Here is a 22,648-nt window from a genome sequence, read left to right as displayed (position 1 = left end):
TATAAAATTGGTGATGTTTTATTTAATATGCCCAAGAACTATACAGAAGAAAATTTCATATAATTTTTTCAGTGTATATTTAATTTATTAGTGTGATCTACGAAATCTGTAAATGCCATTTTAGGGGGGGGGAATGGAATAAAATTGTGATACAAAGCCATTTCTAGGATTTAGATGACATAACTGCAAAAGAGTGACCTGCTTATAACAAAGGGAAGAGATAACCCATTAACACTCTGGATGGTTGAAATCAACGGTCGTTTTCAGCAAATGGTAAAATTAAAGGGAAAGCTTCTTTGAGATTTTCTCATTTAGAGCCCATGTTTAGAGAAATGTTTTGACTTTATTTAATTGAAAACCCAATACGGTGTGAAAGCTTACTTCTTAAATGCTTCTTACAGTAAGAAAATTACTTCTTTGGACCACATGGATAGTAGTTGTGAAGCTGTTAGAATATTATCAACTTACCTGTGGATTACTTGTAAAATTTTCAATCGTCGGCTTATGCAACTTTACATTGAACCTTCTAACTGTAGATTGTTTTCTTATTATTTTGCAGGATAATTCACAGCATTAAATTTCAATTTTCTGTTTATTTTTTCTAGACATTTAAGTATTTTATTACTAAATTCTGCATAATTTTGAATTTAAATTCTATTTTGATTTTCTGGTTATCTCTTTTAATTTATTGTCTTAAATTGCTTTCTGGAAATTCACATCTGATTATTCAAAATTATTTTATAACTCTTATATGCAAGTAGTTAAAAAATATTATTATAATAAAGTTTTTTATTGTATGCAAAGAAAGCAAATTGCGATTTTAACAGTATATTTTTGTAAGTGTATGTATTCAAAAACCTTAATTTTCTCATTTTTAATGTGTGGCCTGAAAATTTTACTTATTGCTAATTATTTTCTCTCCAATTATAAAAATGCTTTAATTTCGTATGTACACAAACTATATACATTAACTAGTATATTAATTTATATGAATACTGTTCTATATGATCTACTGTTTATTGAACTGTTCTATATGATCTGACTGTTAGTACAAGGGAAGTTGTGTTATATTAGAGAAGAGAAAGAAATTCACAACACCACACTTGATCCTTTAGATTTCAGGAATGAAACTCAGAAATTTTTTTCTAAATGCAGACCATCAACGAGAGAGGGGGAAAAAAGAGGTTTCCCCTTCTTTTAATCACTTTTGTTGAAAATAACCTCTTCTATTATCTCTCGTCAATCACTAGTGGTGTTAATGGGTTATCTCTCATCTATCTCCACATCTGTTGTAAGAAAGTTGCTCTTTTGTGGTTTTATCCTTGTCTAATTCCTTGAAGTGACATTGTATCACAGTTTTATTCCCCCTCCCCCAAATGGTAATTGACTAATTAATTTTGTAGCATTTTACTAATTTTTTTGTTTAATGTTATTAAATCTTACAACACTGAATAAATTTTGTAGAATTTTCAGCTCTGTAGTTATTTGGCATATTAAATAAAATGTCATTAATTTTATAGTTATTTATATGGATGACACAAATAATTTGCACTGTGATTATTTTGGAACATGAAAATTAGTTGATATTTAATAAATTTGTAAAATATTGCTGAAACAAGAATTTTGTTCTTTTCAAGCTTGGACATTACAATATGATCATCATTTTGTTTTTTATATTTCTAGAAAGTAATTTTTTTATAAAAAATATAGTGGTTTAAGTATACTATATAGAAAATTATATTTTTTTACTTAATGTTGTTGGAAACGTTTGTAATATGGATAACGTTTCTCACTATATTGTTAATGTTTAGAATGCATGGCAAGAATATGATTTTTTACTAAGAATATCAATCATTCATTTCATGTATCGCATTTTTCAGAAATACAATGAGTTTTGATTATAATGGGTAACTGTATTAAAATAATATATATATTTTCAGCTACCTGTAGTGTTAATGGGTTATTTCTCCCCTCTGTTGTAAGCAGGTTACTCTTTAATGGTTATTGTTCTTTTCTGAATCCTAGAAGTCTCTTTGTATTTTTTTAAATTTTATTCTGTATATATTTTATTTTTCTCTTAAAATGGTAATTTGCTGATTTTATAAGAGACACTTAAATTAAATATTACAGTATTAAATAAATTATGTGACATTTTCTACTATATTGTTATTTGGCTTATTAAACAAAATTTCAATTTTATAATTATCTATGTAGATAATACAAATAATAATTTGATTTATGATTATTTTGGAATGTGAAAATTAATTGAAATTTAATGAGTTTCTAAAGGTTTGCTGAAACTGAATTTAATTTTTTAAAAGCATAAACACTTCAATGGGAACTTTATTTTATTTTTATGTTTCTAGCAAATAAATATTTTATAAATGAAGTAGCAATTTATTTATAATGTATTTAGATCTAGTTGCTTGTATTTTTGATTTAAAAATTTTAAATTCTTCGAGTATCTCGCAGTTACTCTGGACTGAAAGCATAGTTGAATGTTTTAAAGTTAATATACAGTGTACAAAATCAAGTATATTTTTTTGCTTAAGATAATTTGAAATTTTTGTAACATAAATAAATATCAGAAGTACTTCTCACTATATTTATTATTAATGCTTAAAAAGCATATTAAATTTTTTTTTCTAGGAATTTCATATATTATTCATTATATATTTCATTTTCACTTATTGTTTTGTATATAAGTGGTAACTGAATTGTAATTAAAAAAAAAACAATTTTCTATCCAAATATTTTCTAAAACTCAAATAATTATCAGATTTAAAAAAATGTAATTTAACAAAGTGAATATAGTTTACTTAAAATTTGATATGCATAATTTTATGTCCTTTCTCTGCATGAAATTCTCAGTACAGTCAATATTTGCTATTAAAAATTGGTATAATTAATATCAGAAAATTGGTATCATAAAAATAAGGAATGGGTAAAAAGAAACAATTTATGATGGAGTATAACTTACGAATGGGGTTCAGCTTACTCATTCCATACATTCCAGAATTGCTTCTTTTGAAAAAAAAGTTTAACATCTGTTGGACAAAAGCCAACGTCCATACTATGTGGAAAGCACCAGTTCTCATCTGACCTGTAGGGTATACCACAGAAGGGAAGGGATGTTATAGAGCAATTAGGGTACTACCAGAAAGCTTACTTTGGAATGAAATCCTAACTCTTTATCGGTACAACAGTTGATACCAACTAAAGGCAATGATAAAAATTCTGGCTGAGCAGTTGTATCATGCTTAAGAGAAAGGTTTATAAGGCAAAATAAAAAACTATTTATTTTATGTATAAGTGTTATGGGATAAACAACAGTAAACAAAACAGCATCATCTGGTATGGGCGAGAGACAAATCATTGCAAATATTATCCTTATTTGAAATTGTTTAGTTCTGGAATTTCAACTTCATTGGTATTTTTCCTGAATAATTTAGTAGAAGTTGGTTTTATAATTATTTTGATTCCTAATTTCTTTCATTTGTATGTAGGAGGCCAGAGCTAATTTCAGACTGTTATTGAGTGAATCATCTGTTCGAGTGAATCAACTAGCTAATAAACTTGGAGCATGTGTTGAAAAAGCGAGGCCATATTATGAAGCTCGAATGCATGCAAAGCAGGTTAGTTCTTGCATTAATTTTTACATAGTTATTGAAAGGTCTTTGAATCACAAAGAAAACTTGCATAGTTTGTTAGTTACCTTTTCTAGCTGCTGTCATCATGAAATGGAATATAGTAAGTGATAGTTCCTATGATTACTGAGTATTGTATATTTATATGGCTTTGCATCAAACTGTAATTTTCAGCCCTCTTATCACCAGACAAAGTATAATGAGCTTCTTGTTACTAATTGAAAACATCTTCTTATTCTAGTTTTACTTTTTTCATCCTGGAAGAAGAATACCCAGTTCTAAATAAGTTTTTATCAAATTCACTCTGTTTTATAATTTTTAAAAGTAAATTTTTTAAGTAATGGAGGGTTTTTGTATAATTTTTGGGCATGAAATTAATGAGTAACATCTTATAACAAGGAGTTGAATCATTTTATAACTGTTTCCTTGTTAGCTTTTATGATTATCAGTATTATTGCAAACTCTTCATTGCCTGCAGTTGTTTATACCAAATTAAACACAAATGCCTTTATTTTGTTCAGGGTGTATAGCACCATTAAAAGTCTATAAAAATTTCTTATTCCTGCAGATCCTTATATAAGGACCTTAAAAATGCTTATTTTTTCTTACCGATGGATAAAAAACTTCACTACATTATAGAACCACACTAGATCTGCCCGATTATATGACTGTTTTCATTGTATTATCTGATCTTTCGGTACTTAATGGATCTCAATAAATAAGGAGATCAGTCGGAATGGTTTTATCTCGGTATAGGGAAATAGTGATTGTATGGAGGAAAATATACCACTTTCATTTATTTGATTCTTCTTTCATCTGCATTTGCTTATTTAGATGGGAGAAAATACTTTTTTAGTCATAAATTTATGTATTAATGTAAAACCACTTTATTTTTTACTGGTAACTTCAGCTCGTTACTTTCTCATATGATTACTTGTTTGTAGAGCATCATTTAGTGAATTATTTTTTTTACTTCAGGTAATTTTTGTGCAAAAGTTTAGAATTTTTTAATAATGTGCTGGGAAATGTGTGTTTCACTGTGGATTTTCTAAAGTGAATGTACTGAATGATTCACGACTTCTACAAATAAAAGTAAAGCAGAATGCTCATGGTACTTTGAGTTACTTGTTGGTCATATGTTACTTTTGCCAAAACATACCAGAACTAAATTCATGCAAATAAAATTAATTTTCTACTTTTTTGTATACAAAGTTGTTAAAGAGAACGAATTGCAATGATAAAAAATTCGAGTTCGTGTTTTTGACCAATCTTCATGATTTAATCTCAGAAAAACATATTTTTGGAATTGTGTCTGCCTGTCTATTAATACGATAACTCAAAAACGCTTTGATCGAGAATTTCTTGACTGCAAATTTACAGATTTCTGTCAAATTTTTGACAAAATCCATTTCAAAGATTTTTTTTTGTGTCTGTGTCCAAATACTGGACACAAACTATAACTTCAAAACTACTATAACTATAACTTCAAAACTCAAAGAGCTACATCAGTGAAACGCGACACTTAGTTTTAGCTTCTAAAATATATATCTGTATCAGATTTTGAACCAGGTTCATCCATAACTTGAGAAACTGTCCATCTGTATATTTGTATGAATATGAACAATATAACAAAAAAGAAGTGCAAGAAAAATAAATGAAATTTGACAAGATATCTTGTTTTTACAATTGTACCTATGTTACAAATTTTGGATTCATTTGGCAGGCCAAAAAATTTCTAATATTCACACTCTTCTTCTTCTTTCTTTTTTTCTTTAACTATATTGCTAAGCACAAAATACTCATGTGTAGGACTCTAAAAATAAAAATCTTCGGTACTCATGGCTTTCATGTCGTTGCCTAATATCCTTAATTTTTAGGCTGAAGGGAAGAGTGGTAAAACTTTATTATGGTTTATGCAATAAAGTCTTCGGGAGACATTTTCCACTGGCTTTACATTTGTTGTTAAGCTTATTAGACTATTTCTTCAAATGCATCACAGTGATAATCCACTTTTGTTTCTTTTATGCATCTGATATACATAAATTTGTAAAACTGTGATTATATTTTTTTTAATTTGTAAAAGAAAATTTTTCAGTTGAAATTGTTACGGTAAATTGCTAATGTCCATTTAATATTTCTAATAATGCATCATATTCTATTACTGATAAAAGTGAATCCAAGTATAAGTGGGAACAAACAGGGGTGTTTGTGCTCCGGGGAAACCCCGGAATTCCGGGGATTTTGAACTTCGATACCCGGAAATTCCGGGGATCGTCTTTCAAAAGGAAGTAGGAATAATATTGAATTATTTATTTTGATCTGGGTAATTTTGTTTGCTTTGAAAGCAGAAAAACGCAAGGTCAGTGTGTGTGGTGAAAACTTTTCCTTTCTTTCTCCAAAGGCAGTGATAATGCTTGAAAAGGGGGAAAAAAACTTCTTTTTTGTTCTTTCCTTATTGCGCGTTATGACTCATTCCCCCGGTTCTCGGACATTCTCTTCTGGATTCTTTTCGGCAAGTAGGCGCGGCAGAAAAAAAAGGGAGAGACTTCGTTCGACTAGATGTGCGATAACGTGACTCTGGGTTCAAAGGTCTTATCTCTCCTGGCGTGGCGCCAATAAGTAGAGAAGGGGGATTTTTCGCCGTATTTGCTATTTGTCATTGATCGCTTCGCAACTTTTTTTTCTCCGCTGTGTAAAATTTTCGTTTCATTTATTGATGCACGTGTAAATTTTTCGTTTCGCTTATTGAAATATTTTTTTATTTATGTACGCAAGAGAATTTCACTTTGAAATTTCAGCATATGAAACAGAAATTACCCCTTAAAAATTCATATCTAATTAGTTTTACAGCATTAGATCCAGAGCTAAGAGGTAAAACCAGTACAATATTAGCTTTTGAAAAATTATCATCTTTTATGTCCCATATTTTTAGTGATAATGAAAAGTCAAAAGTAGAAGCTGAAATAAGGTTACACCAGAGTGATATTGATATCACCAAAGAAATGCTCTACACATCTGATGAAAGTGGAAATGAAGTCAAGTGTACAATTGATAAATATTGGTCTTAAGTTTTTAATTTAAAAGATGATTTCACAAATGATTATAAGTATCCTACATTGGCTAAATTGGTCAAAGCCTGCCTTAGCTACTTCCATGGCCCATTAGTGAAAAATGCATTCAACTTAATGGACACACTTGTCACTGACTATAGAACCTCTCTTAAGATTGATTCCCTAGATGCAGTGCAGACTATTAAATATGATTTAATGGCTTCTAAAGAAACCTCATGTGAAAAATATGGCTCAAAAAATCCAATGACTGATCCAATTCGCAAAGATCTCTTACTGAATATGAACAGAAGTTGGAAAACATATCAAGAGGACTTAAAAACATGTATTTCAGATGAGTCATCTATAAAAGTCTCCGAAAAACCTTCTACATTAGCAGAAAAGCAAACTGCTTCTACCTCTGCATGTGCAGTTCTCGAGGAAATTTCTTCAACTGTAAATGAGGAAAATAAAAGTCAACCTTCCTGCAATTATGAAGTTCACCACAAAAGAAAGACAAGCCCACAAACATCAGAAAATAAAAAAAAGCAGCAGAAATTAGATAATTTTTTTTAAAAGAATTAATTCTTGTAATTTGAAATATTTGAATAAAATGTAGTAGTTTATATGTTTGAAAGTTTATGGTTATTAATTTTGCAAAAAAAGTAATTCATTGAACTTTTATAATTAGGTCATTCAATACTTCATAATTGTAATTTTTCATTTCTCCCCTCCCCCTTTCTCGAAACTCCAAAATGCCGGTAGTAAGTCCGTAAAAGTTTCAGGGGATTTTTTGGGGTCCCACAAACACCCCTGAACAAATTATTGAAAGTCTGCAAAAGAATGCAGTAAAGTTGTGTGATTTTCAAGCATGATTATCTGTAGCTTATTTTAAAAAACTAGCCACCTTGGTGACCTTGTTCACCTTATTATTGACTTTTTAGATATTGAAATGCTTAAAGAGAATGCATTTCTTTATAAAAAAAAATTTCAGTGTAATATTTGATAGACCGAAAAATATGAATTTAATTGAATCAATCTACTACAAATCACTAAAGTGCAAATTAAATATATATATATACTATGAACTTAAAATGGAAGTAAAAATCCTACTTCCTTATTATGTCCAAAGAAGATAATTTTTTAATCTTAATTTTAACACTGGCAAACTGCACAATCAAGTTTTTTTGATGGATGAATTTGAATTTCATTATACGATTGTTTCTGATTGATACCAAAGTAAATAAAATAAAAAAAAGTATTAAAAATAAAAGATTGCAGTGACAGGAAAATGATACAAGTGAAATAGTTTTTAAATTTTAAAATAATATAAAAATTTTTTGGTGGGAAATTATACTTTTGGAAGATATGAACATCAGCTTTCATAATAAGTTGTAACGATTATCCATCTTACAACGGTTAAGCCTGTTTTCATACTTAGTTAAACTTTGTTTGATGCTTGTTTCTTGTTTTGACTTCTTTTACATACTCTTTCCTTTGATTGAATGAAGTTTTTCATGAAATAGTATGCCCATATTCATGTAATAATAATATTTTGCATCTCCATTAATTAGTTAATTGAAAAATTGAATTAAATGAGCTTGAAATGAATGTAATCTCAGATGTTTGTAATGTATGTCCACCACGAGAAAGCATCCAAACAAATGTTTATGTTTATGCTGGGGGTTATAGAAATGGGTTTCTGTAGGGAAGATCCATTTCGAATAGGAGGAATCGGATGGAAGTCTGGGTGTTATTTTTTTTCTTGGCATCAATTTGAAGGGATAGAAAAAGCTGTTGCTCTTTCATCTTCTCTCTTTAGCCGAAGTTGCATATGTCTTTATATTTGCTCAGCTTACTTCTTGTATATTTTATTAATCTTTTCTTTAGTTAATATTAACTGCGTTTCATTATTTTTTCTTGTTGCTTAAATTGACATCCTATAAAATGCCTTTTCAATTTAAGAAAGGAGAGACTTTAAAATCACAAGCACATAAAATTGTGCATGTAAGCTTGTGCATATTGAAAATAAGTTAAAAATCAAAGCTAGATTTTTTAAAAATCTGACAATTGATAGTATGGTAATTGTTAATTTTTTGTTTCTGAAAATAGTATATACTTCAGAAAAAATAAATATAAATTTCGAAAAGTTTCTAGTATACTTAACAATGAACATTTTACTTTATATTAGGATATAAACAACCTTTTAGAAAAAGTATGAAATAATTATAATTAGTTATGCTATTGTTTTTGTTTTAAATTAGTCAGATTACCTTGCATCTGCTCTAGAGAATTTGATATTAATTATTTACTTAAATTTAAAACAAATGAAATGAAGACAATTTTTTGTCATGCATGATTCTACTTTAGATTTTTTAATTATTTTTTTTGTGTACTCGTTAGACATACAAATAATTATTCAGTTTTTCTATTTGATTTGCAATGTTTTTTGTATACTTATGACAGGAATATCAGATATTTTCAATATTCTGAATATTCAAATGATATTCAGCTTAATGAATTATTTTTTGAATTTGTTTTCAAAAATTTAATGTAATAATACCAAATATCGCCAATTTGGTGCTAAATATGCCATTGTAAGAAACTTGAATGAATTTCTACCTTTGCGAAATGAATTCTTCTACAGTAACCTGTTTCTTTAGAGACCGCCATAAACATAAACTTTTTTTCTGGGAGTGTTTTCGTGATGGACGCACTATAATGTTTTATTTACATTTGATTGTTGCCATTCATCAATAAGTGATAAGAGCGATTTTTATACCATATATGTTATTGCTTTATATATATATAGATGTTTGATTGCATAATCAACTCCTGTAAATTATGCATTGATAAGAAATGTTGATTTGGCAGGGAACAAGTGTGGAGTAAAGAAATATGTTCTGTGTTGTGCTTTCATAAGGAAGGTTAAAAAGATGAAGATGCTATTCTTATGTAGTTAATAGATTTTTGTGGTCAAATCATCTTTACTTGATTTTGATAATTTTAACAGGGTTAGTAGCATCATGAAAAGTACTTAAATTTTGAAAGCTTTTTTAAGCACCTTAAAAAGGCTTAATTTTTTTGAGAAGTGCAAAGATGGCTTTTTGTTTCCCCACTCATTGAATACTATGATTCGAAAACATAGTTGTAAAGGCTTGTTTATCAGATGCATTAAGAAAGAAATCCAAGAAAAGAGAAGAATTTCACAAGCAATCCATGGAAAAATAGATCCATTGGTTTCAACACATATTAAGATAACTTTTTCCCACTCTCTCTTCCTTCAACAATTTGCATTGCCATTTACTGACTTGCTGAAATATTTTTCTGAAAGGGGTAGTACAAAATACTTTCTAGGCCATACTTGTTGCAGCTTGAAAAACTTTCCAAAAAAAAAAAATAATTAATTTCTCAAACATTAAATTTTTACTTTAGTTATGTGTGGTAAGTGTATGCTTAACTTTTTATGTGTTGTTAAAGAAGAATACACAGAATGATCCTATCTGTGAAAAATAAGAATACAGCAGGATGAATTTTATGCGACAAAGATATATATCTGACATGGTAGAAACTGCTGTAAAAACGCTTGCATTGAAGCCTCTTTATTAAGTTATACATTCGATCATCATTCTCATATTAGTTGTTTTGGAGCAATCCCTTGAATGACTTATTAGAGGGATTTTAATGTACTATAATGTAATTAATTGCAGTGTGTAATTAGTCACTTGCTTAAAATCTAGTATGATGATATTTTAACTTGATACTATAAGTTTTCATGATTGTTATTTGATGGTGTTCATTTCAAATGACCCATTTGAAAATTATTATTTTTTGGATCAATCTTGCCTAATTTTAGTTTTTATTAAGAAAAAGAAAACAACAAAAAATTTGCTAATTCTGGCACTTAAAATGTTTTAAGAAATAAAAAATAATCTAAACTTTTATTCTTTAGGGTTATAGATTATATCTCTTTATAACCATAATTCTTGAAGAATTTTTTTCCTAGTGAAATCTCTCTTTGCATATAAAGATTTATCCTGATTGATAGAGCAATATGCAGCATAAATCATAAAGGTTGAAGCATGCAATTTGGAAATTTGGGTATTAGAGGCCTACTAAGAGCAGATTTTTCAAAATTTTCATTAGAAGCTTAATTTAAAAATTGAAAACAGAGTTTTAATGTGTTGTCGCCATAACATCAAAGCATCATCACACAAAAATTATTTTTAAACCATTTTAATTTTGTTTGACATAATTTGTAACAATGATTTTTATTATAATGAAATTCAAAACAATATCATTGCTTCTTTAAATCATCTAGTCACATTATTTTACTGTTGTTAATGGTGTAATACAAGCGGGGGGGGGGGGCTTTATTTCCTTTAACTTACACTTAAAAGTTCTTAAAGCAGTTCATTGTATAAAATTCATTTGATAAGTTTTGTTAAATTTTGAAGCAACGTGAATTTAAAGTAACTATCTAATGCTGGCTTTGAAAAATATTTTAAGAAATAGTTCAAATAGAGTTTTTTATTTTCAGTTTGCTTCTAACTACAAAACTGCTCTTTTTTAACCACGAATTTGTTTCCTTTATTTATAGAAACTAGAAGTTGTTAAAGCGTTTTCATTTCTTCTCAAAATATATAGTTGCAATTTTTCTGCATTTTTATTATATCTAAAGTAAGAATTTTATATATATCAATTAAAAAGCAAGTTTTTATTAATTTATCAGAATGCTAAAAAATAAAAAGGCCTTTACTATACTTCAGAAGTAAGAAGCAATAAGACAATTTTTTAATAGTGAGACCATTTCTGAATTCTTTTCTATTAAAAAATTCATTTAGAACATGCCATTGTTCTAACATCTATTTTGTGACAGTTTTGGCTCTCTTATGTTAGTAACCATTCCAGAATGCTAAATTCTTGGCTTTAAAATACTGCAGCTAACATTTCCAAATGCAGCAAGTTAGTGCAGGGAGAAATTTTCACTTTCCATCTCAACTATGTAAAATCTTATTTCTTGAAGCTTATATAAAAACCAAATACAGACTGTTTGGTCATGCTATGCTTTTACATCAATGCTGATATTTTCAGAAAAAAAGTAACCATCAAGATAAACTGATAGTTTGTTATTTTAAGAAACATTGAAAAAGATCACTGATCTTTTTTGTTAATCTTATAAAAGTTGATTTAATTTTTTGGTATTGATAGTTTTTTTATGATCCTTTTTGTTTTTGTCAAAACCAAAAAGCATAATTTGTTGTGCAATAAAAGATATTGTGCAAATACAGAAATGAATATTAAAAGTTAAAAAATATACATTTAAATTAATTTTTTTAAATTTTTTCTATAAATCTGTACATTATAATAAAATAGAAAATATCATGTGCTTAGAAAATATGCAGGCTTGTATATGTGTACATGTACAGAGGTACTTAATTTTTTTTTGGTTAAGTGCTTAAAAAGGGCTTAAAAGTACTTAAGTTTTGCAGCAATATCTACAACAAACCCTGTTTAATGTTAGAAAAATCAGATTGGATGAGTTTTTTTTTTTTTTTTTTTATCCGTTCATTTAAAGATTATATATATATCTGAAGTTCTGTGGAGAATTTTGAAAATTATTTTCATTCTCTCTCATGAAAAAGCATCTCTTGAAAGAGGATTCATCATTAATAAAAAAATTAATGTGAGAAATTTGAATAAAAAATATGTTTTACGACATGTAATCTATGGCCACTTAAAGCAGTCTGGCTGAATCCATTCAGTAAACATTGATAAAGAATAGATAATGTTAGCAACATCAACCCATTCAAAACATAACCTATTTTTGGAGGAGGAGGCATATATGAAAGCAATAGTTGTCAATGACATAAAGCAACTGGGATTCTGATATCTTGATCTTTTTGTGGTAAAAAGAAATTATGGAAATTGAATATAAAGCTGATGCACTTTTTCAACAAGCCAAAATCATTTCATTGGGGTTTAATAGAGTTTCTTAGTATTTTTAGTTTAGTTTAGTTGTATTAATTTTCTATTCAGAAACAACACTAGTGCTACTTTAGAACAGACCTCATAGTTTTATAACCCATTCAGATGATGAAGATAACAACACCATGCTGGTGCCCACAAAAGAAGATACAATGCACACCAGGTCCTGATATACAGTGAATCTTTAGTGGAATCAGGTTTTGAATGTGGAACCTTTTAGCCCCAAAAGCTAAGACTTGACCACTAGGACATTACTACCACTTTAGATTTATATTAAATAGTACTACTTAGAATTGTCTGATTTTCTGTCGTTTTTTTAAAGCTTAATTTATATTTTTTTGACATTCCATATTGTATTGTGAACATTTCTGTTGGGATGAAACTTATTTCAGTGTTGTCATGTGTACCTAAATTTTTATTTAATGTAAATAAGCATTTTTTAAATGATATATTTGCTATGGATATCCATTATTGCTAGAATTTCATTATAATAGAAGCAAAACTAGTGTTTTTTGAGTTTATAGCTCTTGACAAGCTTGTTGTTTTATCTTTGCATTTAAAAAACAATTTTTCTGTTGTATATCTGATTATTTTAAAAACATAACTTAAAAATTAATAACAATTGGTTCTAATGCTATACAGCTTCAAACACAAACTCAGAAAGCTGCTTTAAGATATGAGAGAGCTAGCAGCGCTCATTCAGCTGCAAAGGAAATGGTTTATTTGGCAGAAGAGGGTCTGAAAAAAGAAGGAAGGTGTTTTGATCCTGCTTGGCAAGAAATGCTTAACCATGCAACTCTGAGAGTAAGAGAATTTTTATTTCTTACCTCTTGTCTTTTGAGATTATTTTAAATTAAATTACTGAAATTATAGAAATATTTATATTGTACTTCAATGAATAATGATTTATATCATCATTGCAAGCATTTTAATTCAATTAAGTGTTAACATGTATTAAATTTTCAATTTGTGATCAGATTTGCTTTAAACAATAAAAAAAATTGTTGGTAGTTTTCTTTGGCAAATCTAATAGTTGGTAAATAAAAATATTTATAATGAAAACTTTGATATTCTGTAGAACTAAGACTATATAATTATATTTTCAAGCTGAAGATGATTGGTATTATAATATACTAAAAAATATGAGTATCAGTTTATGTTGTGTAATGAAGAAAACCTGTCATTTTCTGCTATTTCATTTATCTCTTTTGGAACTGTTATGAGTCAGTTATAACATTTTTAAATTGCAATAAATGTGTTTTTGATATTGAGAAGATTATAATATTCTCTGTCAGCCACGTGACAATTACATTTAATTAAGATAAATTATTTAAATTTTTTGAGCCGTTAAGTATTATGTAATAAAAAGATATGTAATGCAGTGGCATACTACATACTTTTGCATTAAAATTAATATTTAAATAACCATTCTTTTAATGCATTTCTCTGCCTTTGAAATTGAGGCTGGATTTCTTTCACTCAGCACAGACAAACTCTTATAGAATAGATGGTAATGTGGTAATATATATAATGGTAGATAGAAGATGTTATTTTTTGTGTGATTTTTCGGGACACATAACATGGGTTCTGAAGTTAATTGGAAGGCTTTCTTTTTGATGCTGACATTGAAATATTTATTTCTTAGAAAAAAAAATGTCATTTTGGGAACTTTTATATTGATGGCAGAATTTGGCCTATTTTAGCTATTATATGTTCAGTTGTTAACCCTGCCCCACTTCAGTATTTGTCTTTTCTTTGCTAGTGAAATCTTTTAATTAACTGAATTTCTTTTCACTCAATTTCTGTTCTGTGAAATGAATTTGTTTTTTTGCAGTTGTAGCTGAAAAGGGATCCCAATCTTGATACTGTTTTCTTTATCTTATTTGATATATACTAATCTTTATTCTTCTACCTTATTTTTTTTTTTTTTACTTGCCTTTGATAAAATATCAATGAAGTCTGTTACTGTGTTCAGGCCTAAAAAAAATTGTGATCATTGAAGGTAGTGGGGTGCTCTTGATTGAATATCTGCTAAGATAAAATTATTTTGGTTTTGACCTTTGCAACAATCTTAATATGTAATAAACCTACTGTGATAAGAAACAGACTCCTTAAAATGGTAAGACATGCCCTGATTTCTTCAAATCCTGACTCCTCCATTTCATCTCACCTAAGATAATCTTTTATTATCGTTTAAACTGTGTATTTTCAAGTTATTAATATAAATGTTTAGTTTGTAATAAGTGACTGAAGGGTTCAGTTTGATAAATGCTGGAATTTTTTTTAGATAGAAAGTAAAAGCATTGGTATTATCTCCTATTCACAGTTTGTATCTGTTTTTAAACATTGCAATTTTTTCTGCTCTAAAAAGACGAATTTCTTTATTGGCTTACTTTGTTTTCTTGTCATTTCACATCATTGTTACCACAATTGAAAAAAATCAAGTCACATGATTGGCTGGTATTCTTCAGTTTTGATCTGAAAATGTCGTACATTTCCTCCTTGATGGGTTCTGTATGTTCCTGCTCACATTTTTCTGCATTAAAGCCTTTCTAATTTTCATAGACCATGGTATCTTTTTAATGTTTTAAATGACATTGCAAATATTATCTTTTTGGTGCATCAGAACATGTGTAACTGTGTGTGATGAAAACAACTAGATAGTCTCTTTCACTTTGTTTGTATAAATTTTTTTTGTTGTCTGTTTATGATCTCTTATTAACTCATGTAGAGCCTTGTAGTTATCATTATAAATTTATAATATTTAAGCAATGAAGCAACAAAGCATAAACCTCACAGCAAAATTGTCTTTTCCTTTTATTCTTTTCAATAAAAGAGAATCTGCTGTTAATGATTTGACTGAAAATTGTAATGATGAAAAGGTATTAGGAATTTATTTAATTTTAAGAAAAAAAATGGTGTACCCAGATTGGCTTTCAAACCCTCCATAAAACATGTTAGAAAGGGTTAACATACCATTGTATAGAAAAGTTAAAGAAAAAAAAATTATATTTGTTGAAGCGAATGAATTCTTAAAAATTCAGATACAAATATAATCATGGGATATACAAATATAATGCCATGTCACCCTTTAATTAAAGGCACCCAGTGAAATTGATTTGTTAAAAGTTTTTTTATGTGAATGTGTGTTTGTCCAGAATATTTTTGTTGCCTGCTAATGATGCAAGTTCGAATTTTCTCTTAGATGTTCATATGTTAAAAGCAATTTGTATTTTTTGCATTTTCCTGTTTTTAACATCATAAACCCGAAATTACTAGTAATAGGTTGTGATTGAATTTGCATGATATCCTTAGGTACCAGTATATTAATGTTATTTCATTCTTATTTTCTTTAAGAAAAATAAGAATGCTGTTTTATTATTGAATGTGTGACTAAGGACCTGCTATTTTATTATTGAATGTGTTACTAATGAGATTTTTTAAGTGATTTCAGTGGAAAATCTGACAGTTTAGATGGATAATTTTATTTTACTGCATGGATTAAAATACTTTTTTTAAAATGGTGTATTTTTAGAAATCGATTTTATTTTATTGTTTATAAAACTATTGCAGTTGAATTTTAAGTTTATCCCAAAACTGCTTTTATTAAAAAATATATGTTTTTTTTTAATTGAGATTTATTTTATATTCTTCATTTGTTCTCTTTCTAAATAGGTGAATGAAGCTGAAAGTGAAAGAGTGTTAAGTCAGCATGAGCATCAGAAAACTTCATTAGCTTACAATGAAGCTGAAAAAATTGTCCAGCATCTGCATCAAGAATTGAGAAAATCAATAGTTAAATCAAGGTATTTTTTATCCTGTCATATTACTTCATTTATTTTTTACAGGTGGTTATTTCAATAAAATGTCTTAAGCTGCCCATGACATTCTTTCACTGAAAATTATTTAAAATGCAAGATGTGATTAATGCATTGTTACAGAGCAGGATTTATCTGAGGATTTTATTATATCAAATACTGCATAATATTTGATTCCAAGTATTGATGTTTAGGAAGTCTCTGTTAATGTCTGATACACATGTTTGTCACATACTTTAAAATCTATCTTGCTATTACAACAATGAACCAAAGGTAGATAATGCAGTATAAGAAGCAGTCCTCCGAACAGATATAGAAAAATGTATATTCTAGCTTGAGAACTATTTTGAAAGTGTAAAGCTACTGTATAAATATATAAATTTAATTAATTGAAATTAATTTGATTTTATGTTTCTGGATGCTTAATATTGGTATAAAAGTTCATGAATCTCAATGGTTTTGTGAATAGGGTGGAATTAATCAAAATATGACAAGATGTTATTTAAATAATGGTAAATCTGGTACTGAAAGTGTAATAAATCATAAACTACATGATTAAAAAATTTCATAAGATACAAATTTAATTAAAATTTACGAATGTACCAAGAAGGTGAGTAGAAGGGGGGGGGGATTGAGACCAAGGAATTCTGAGGTCATTATATTTGATCTTTTATTTTGTAGTCAAGTTCCTTTGTCTAGTGGATCATTTTTGTTCATTGATTTATTTTTTCATTTCTTAGTTGCTTAGATTGTGCTTTGATTATTTTATGCTTTTGCTTTGGAGGAAGAGACGAATTTGTTTATCAACCATGTTTAACTACAGATAATTGTAGATTTCATGAAAAGGGAAGATGTGAAAGCCTACTATCATAGGTTTATTTATTTATTAATTTGTTATAAAGCCATGTAACTCATAAAAAATAGACAAGTCACTTTTAATTCTCTAAATGCTATTTGTACTTCTAACTTGCTAGAATACTATTTATGGAAATAAATGTTTAATCTTATGGTTAATGCTTTGTTAATGGTGTTAGTATAATAACCTGAAATTAAATGTCATTTTCAGAATTTTGTATTGATTTTCCTGAAGAGTTGCTTAAAATAACGATATCAACTTAATTTATGAAATATTCAGTATATTTGTAATACAAATTAAGTATTTAAACAAGAGATGATAGGATTTATACATTTTGTCTATGTTTTCAGCAGAATAAAGATAAAACTATCTGGCATATTTATTTTATCTGTTGATAGTGTTAATACAATTGAACGACATATACAGTGTTATTTCAGTAGTTCTAAATACAAATTTTCTAAATACAAAGTACAGTTCAGTATTTTGACAGTTTTATGCCATGGCATTCAATAAATCTTTTCCTCCATTCATTTTCAACTACTGATTTGCTAAAAGTATTCAATAATTAGTTTTATTTATTACAGTTTTCTAATTCTCATTTTCTGAATCACAGTCTTTCAACTCGCAGAAGTTTGCTACAGCTAAACAATCTTGCAAATCAACACCAGTTACAACTTTTGTAAGTATATAACATTACTCGACTTCGCGCCACAAAAATTTCATTTGTTTTCTCCCTTATCTTATTCATTTGTACTAAACATTCGACGAAATTGTCATCGTTTTAAGGCACTATTGTCTAATTGTTAAAAGCAATCTACATAAATAATCACAAAGTTTGGCAAAACAAATCGTGCCCTCACGTTTGTATATGATCAATTAGAGTTTTTCAGAAATGTGCAGATCACTCGATACATTTTAAATCACTACATCAACATTTTGATCATACTTTAGCTTGTTTTTATTTTATTTGTATGCTTTTTACATTTTATTTTCAGCTATGTATTGTGAATATGCATCATACATTTATCAGAATGTTTTTGGTGTGCAGTTATATTAATGACTAGAAGATTTATTAAAGTGATGAAATTTTTGTATAAGTTTGAAACCCTATGAGCAATGCTACACAATGAAATATATATAAAAGTATTAATATTGATATTATTAATAGCATTGTTGAGTTTGTTTATGTGCAGTTAGGATATTGCATCTTCATGATTTAATAGTTCAGGTATTTTTTCAGCTTTGAATAAATAAAAATGTGATTTTTGGTTCGCCATTATCAACCTTATGTTGCGAATTCTATAGCTTCTTTTTAGGTACTTGTGCCGCTCTTTTATTCAATGCCTCAGTATTACATTTAATTGTCTGATCTTGAAAATGTAATTTTGCTTGTGTTATTGAATGAATTTCGAATTTAGTATAATGTTTGTTCAAAAATTCCTGAATTAATGGTATGTATGTATCATGAACTGTAGATTCTAAATACAGTGAAATTGTGTATCGACCTTTAAGATTCCTGATAAACAGTGTAATGTATAGAAATGCATATTGCAATTATTTTTATCATTTTCTTACTAAAAGCTATCACATATAGTTAATTTTTTATTTTAAAGAAAACAAATGAAAATATCAAAAAAAATTATTAAAAATACTTTGCATGTAACAATGATTTTACTGAATTTCTGATACTCTATTTTACGAAATTTATATTTTCTTGATGCATCTTTATTTTTCTTCCTTTTTTTTATAAATATTAAGCTACACTTCTCTTTCATACTTTTAAATTTATAAAAAGGGGTTATATTCATTGTAAGAAATCTAAAATTAAGTTGAATTTAAGTTATGCTTCATGCTAAATGATTCATAGAACATAAGTGAAAAATGACATATAACTCATCGACAAGCGTTTGCTTTTTGTAAACGACTTCCAATCTTCTGAAAATTACTGCTTTAGTAAGAAGTAATTTTTAAAAATTTTCTTTTAATTTGTATTTCTCTCATGAGGGAAATTAATTGTTGCATTTTGACTCTAATTTGATATGCAATTTTTTATGTAAGATTTTTTGTTCTATATAAAGAAGCTATTTGATATACAAAAGCTGATTACTATTAAAAATGCAAGATTTCTAAAAGTCCGATAAGTGGATATTTTTAATTTAAAATGTTCAATATTTGGGACTCTACTATATATTTCTCTAGGTTACAAAATTCCATGTCAAAAATTTATTCTTTACTCAACAATTTCATATACTACTTTAAGAAACTTGCCTGTCATTTTGTTTTTATTGCAAAATATCTTAAAATATGTTCTGGTTCTTCTTTGGTGTTCCAGAATACCAAAGAGAGACCAATTTCAATTCAATCTAAATGTAGTCATTTAAGTAATGATATATACAGTCGCTCCGAGCCAAACTCGGACACCAAAGAAAAGATACTAATACTGTCAAAATTTTTAAACTAAAAATGATAAGAAACATAGTTGAATGGATTTTCAATAGTATATTCATTGCAATTATATAAACAAATAACAAAAATCATAAATTAATTCATTTTAACCTAAAATTATGGTAAAAAAACAAAGCAAAAAATAATGCACAATCCAAACTCGGACGGATAAAAAGATTTTGGAGCGAATTAACATTTCAAATGAATTAATGTTTGCAAAGCCTTGTTTTTTATAAACCATTTTAAGACGTTTAGGCATAGATTGCATTAATTTTTCACAAAAATTAGGTTTAATATTTTTCCATTCCAGCAATAATACTCTTTTCAATTCATTTTTACTGGAAACGGCGTGTTCTCGGAATTTTTTCTTAAGGGAATTCCATGAAATTTTGATGGGATTTATATCTGGGCTTTGGAGTGAAGTATCCGTGATGTGAGGACAATGATATAAGAGCCAGGAATGCACCCGATGAGCGTTATGTTTCGGATCATTATTCTGATAAAATTGTCAGTTGTTGCCAAGAGAAAGTTTGTGCACATTATGGCATTTTTTTTGGTTTTAAATGTCGAGGTATGCAGTCGGATTCATTCTCCTATCAATAAAATGCAGGGTTCCTGGGCCAGTAGCTAAAAACGACTCTCGCACCATTAATGATTCACCATCATGCTACCGAGTTGCTTTCAAATTTTTTGTGTGCACAATCCCTTCAGATATAAGGCTTTCCATCGGATCTAAAAGTATCGGATTTGCTCTCATCAGTAAATAAGACATTTTTCCAATAAGAAAATTCCTTTTTTTCACTTTGCTTGCGAATTTGTCTTAGATCTGATTTTGCTTATTTATGAAAGTTTTTTTGGCTTTTCTTCCATTGAGATCTGCCTTATGGAATACATTTCTTATTATTGATAGGCTGAATTTTTGTTCCTAATTCCTTTTCAACAATAATAATTAGCTTTGGTGTTCTCGGAAACGTATTTGCTTTCACTTCTCTTATTAAATATCGCAGTCATAACCAATTTTCTTTACTCAATGCTCGTTTGGGCCCTTTGCTTTGACATTTTAATTAATGTTCGCAGTAAATATAAATAACATTATTGGGAAATTCCTTTGAACAACTACAATGTTAACCATAAAATAGGCAGTAATTTTTGCCCAGTTGCTATTATTTCTTAATTGTGAGATGTCCGAGTTTGACTTAGATTCTTTTTCACATATTTCACTTTTATATCCAAGTTGTTAGTTATAATTTATGAATTGGCACTATTTGGTTTCGTTTTTATGTGGACAATGGATTCACTATTGAAAAATCATTTTCACTCTTTTCTAATTCATTTTAATTAAAATATTTTGGCAAAACTACTTTTTTTCCGTATGGTGTTCGAATTTGGCTTGTAGCAACCATATATAATAAAAAATCCTTTCATATATCAAAATAATCATTAATTTTGGAAAATACCCTCTTTTATGTGATCCAACAGACAGGTTTTAATGATAAAATTCAGGTTTAAATGATAAAAAGTAGCCAGTAAGTGTTGTGTGTTGCAAAGTATCTTTTAAGCTAAAAGTGTTGACAGAAAAAATTTATTTCTAATTTAATATATGAGAATTACTTCTAAAGAATGAAAGCTAAATTATTTTATATAGTGTTCACAATTGAAAAAAATTCCTCAATTATTTAAATTATGTATCAGTTTTAGATATTGCATCCTGGGAATTGTAGTGGTGAAAGTCAGAAATTTATAAATTAAGAAAATATGGTTTGAAAGCACATTTTTTTCCTTTAGGCATATGGATATTTTATACCGGAAGTTGTTTGAAAGCAAGGATTTGAAATACCCTTTTGCCATGATTTAAGTTTTGCTAATCTGGAACATTGATTTTTTGCAGTTTTGCCACCATATTTCTCAGCAGACGATAATCCTGTTTATATTCAAATTCTGATCTTATAATATTGAGCTCTGACTAGTGAGCTTTTAAAATGAATCAACAGCTTTTTGCAATGATCGAAGTTTTGTATTGTGAAGAATGTTTTGAGTTTAAATGCGATTTTACATTTTTAAGAAAAATGTCAATGTGCAAGTTACTTGTTTTGAAACAGAATGTAAAGAAAAGTTAGTTTGACCGCTGTGATCTTAAATTGAAAGCTAATATTTATCAATGATTCTGAGCATCAATGTGTATATCACTCATATGTTTATATCTTTTATTCATCTTATAACCAAAATTGTTTTTTTTTAAAGAAACGTTTCTTAGATATTTGATATCAGTTATTAATCCGTAACGGAAACATAAATTTCCTCACGCGGCCAGAGACATGGAGTCGAAATGACTCCATTGTTTTGTTTTTTTGTTTTTTTTTGTCTTTTATAAACAGCATTGGAATTTATTTTAGAAGCACAATACATTCTGGAAATCATTTAATTACCAACAATATTAAAAATATTAATACTAAAAATGTTAAATGTTAGAAAGTTGTTATAAGAAAAAACTAAGCAATCTTTTAATGAGTATTTACTTCTTTGAGATATTTCGGAATTACATTAATGTTAATAACTCTTGGAATTTAAAAAACAAAAATGAAGAATACAATATTTTAAAATATTATTTTAAGAATATTTCTTTTTTCGTTTTGCATTATTCAAGTTAAAAGTAGTTCTAGAGACATGGAGTCATTGACTCCATAAATAACAACAGAAACTCTGAAAAAGAATAACTCGGTTATACGGACAAGTTCGTACTTACTGCTGAGAGAAAAACTTGAAGGTACTGAGAAAATGATTGTATTCAAGGACAGAATACCAACTGATAATCAGAGATAATGCACAATTCGGACTCATTTTGACTCC

The 22,648-nt window shown here is 28.1% G+C and overlaps 1 protein-coding gene across 4 annotated transcripts in view; it reads left to right on the top strand.

Moving 5' to 3' along the window:
* The window catches only part of LOC129960047 (SH3 domain-binding protein 5-like), a 42,492-nt gene that overhangs the window by 5,728 nt on the left and 14,116 nt on the right, over positions 1–22,648 (top strand). For 2 of the 4 annotated variants that reach the window (XM_056073081.1, XM_056073083.1), the window contains exons 3-6: positions 3,507–3,635; positions 13,325–13,486; positions 16,358–16,488; positions 17,970–18,035. In XM_056073081.1, the coding sequence (XP_055929056.1) occupies positions 3,507–3,635; positions 13,325–13,486; positions 16,358–16,488; positions 17,970–18,035 (488 nt within the window). The remainder of the gene's footprint in view (positions 1–3,506; positions 3,636–13,324; positions 13,487–16,357; positions 16,489–17,969; positions 18,036–22,648) is intronic. The other 2 variants (XM_056073084.1, XM_056073082.1) reach the window with 2 other exon arrangements.

The sequence above is a fragment of the Argiope bruennichi genome, chromosome X2 (genome assembly GCF_947563725.1).
Source record: "Argiope bruennichi chromosome X2, qqArgBrue1.1, whole genome shotgun sequence".
Classification (NCBI taxonomy): domain Eukaryota; kingdom Metazoa; phylum Arthropoda; class Arachnida; order Araneae; family Araneidae; genus Argiope; species Argiope bruennichi.
This window is presented reverse-complemented; position numbering and strand designations above follow the sequence as displayed.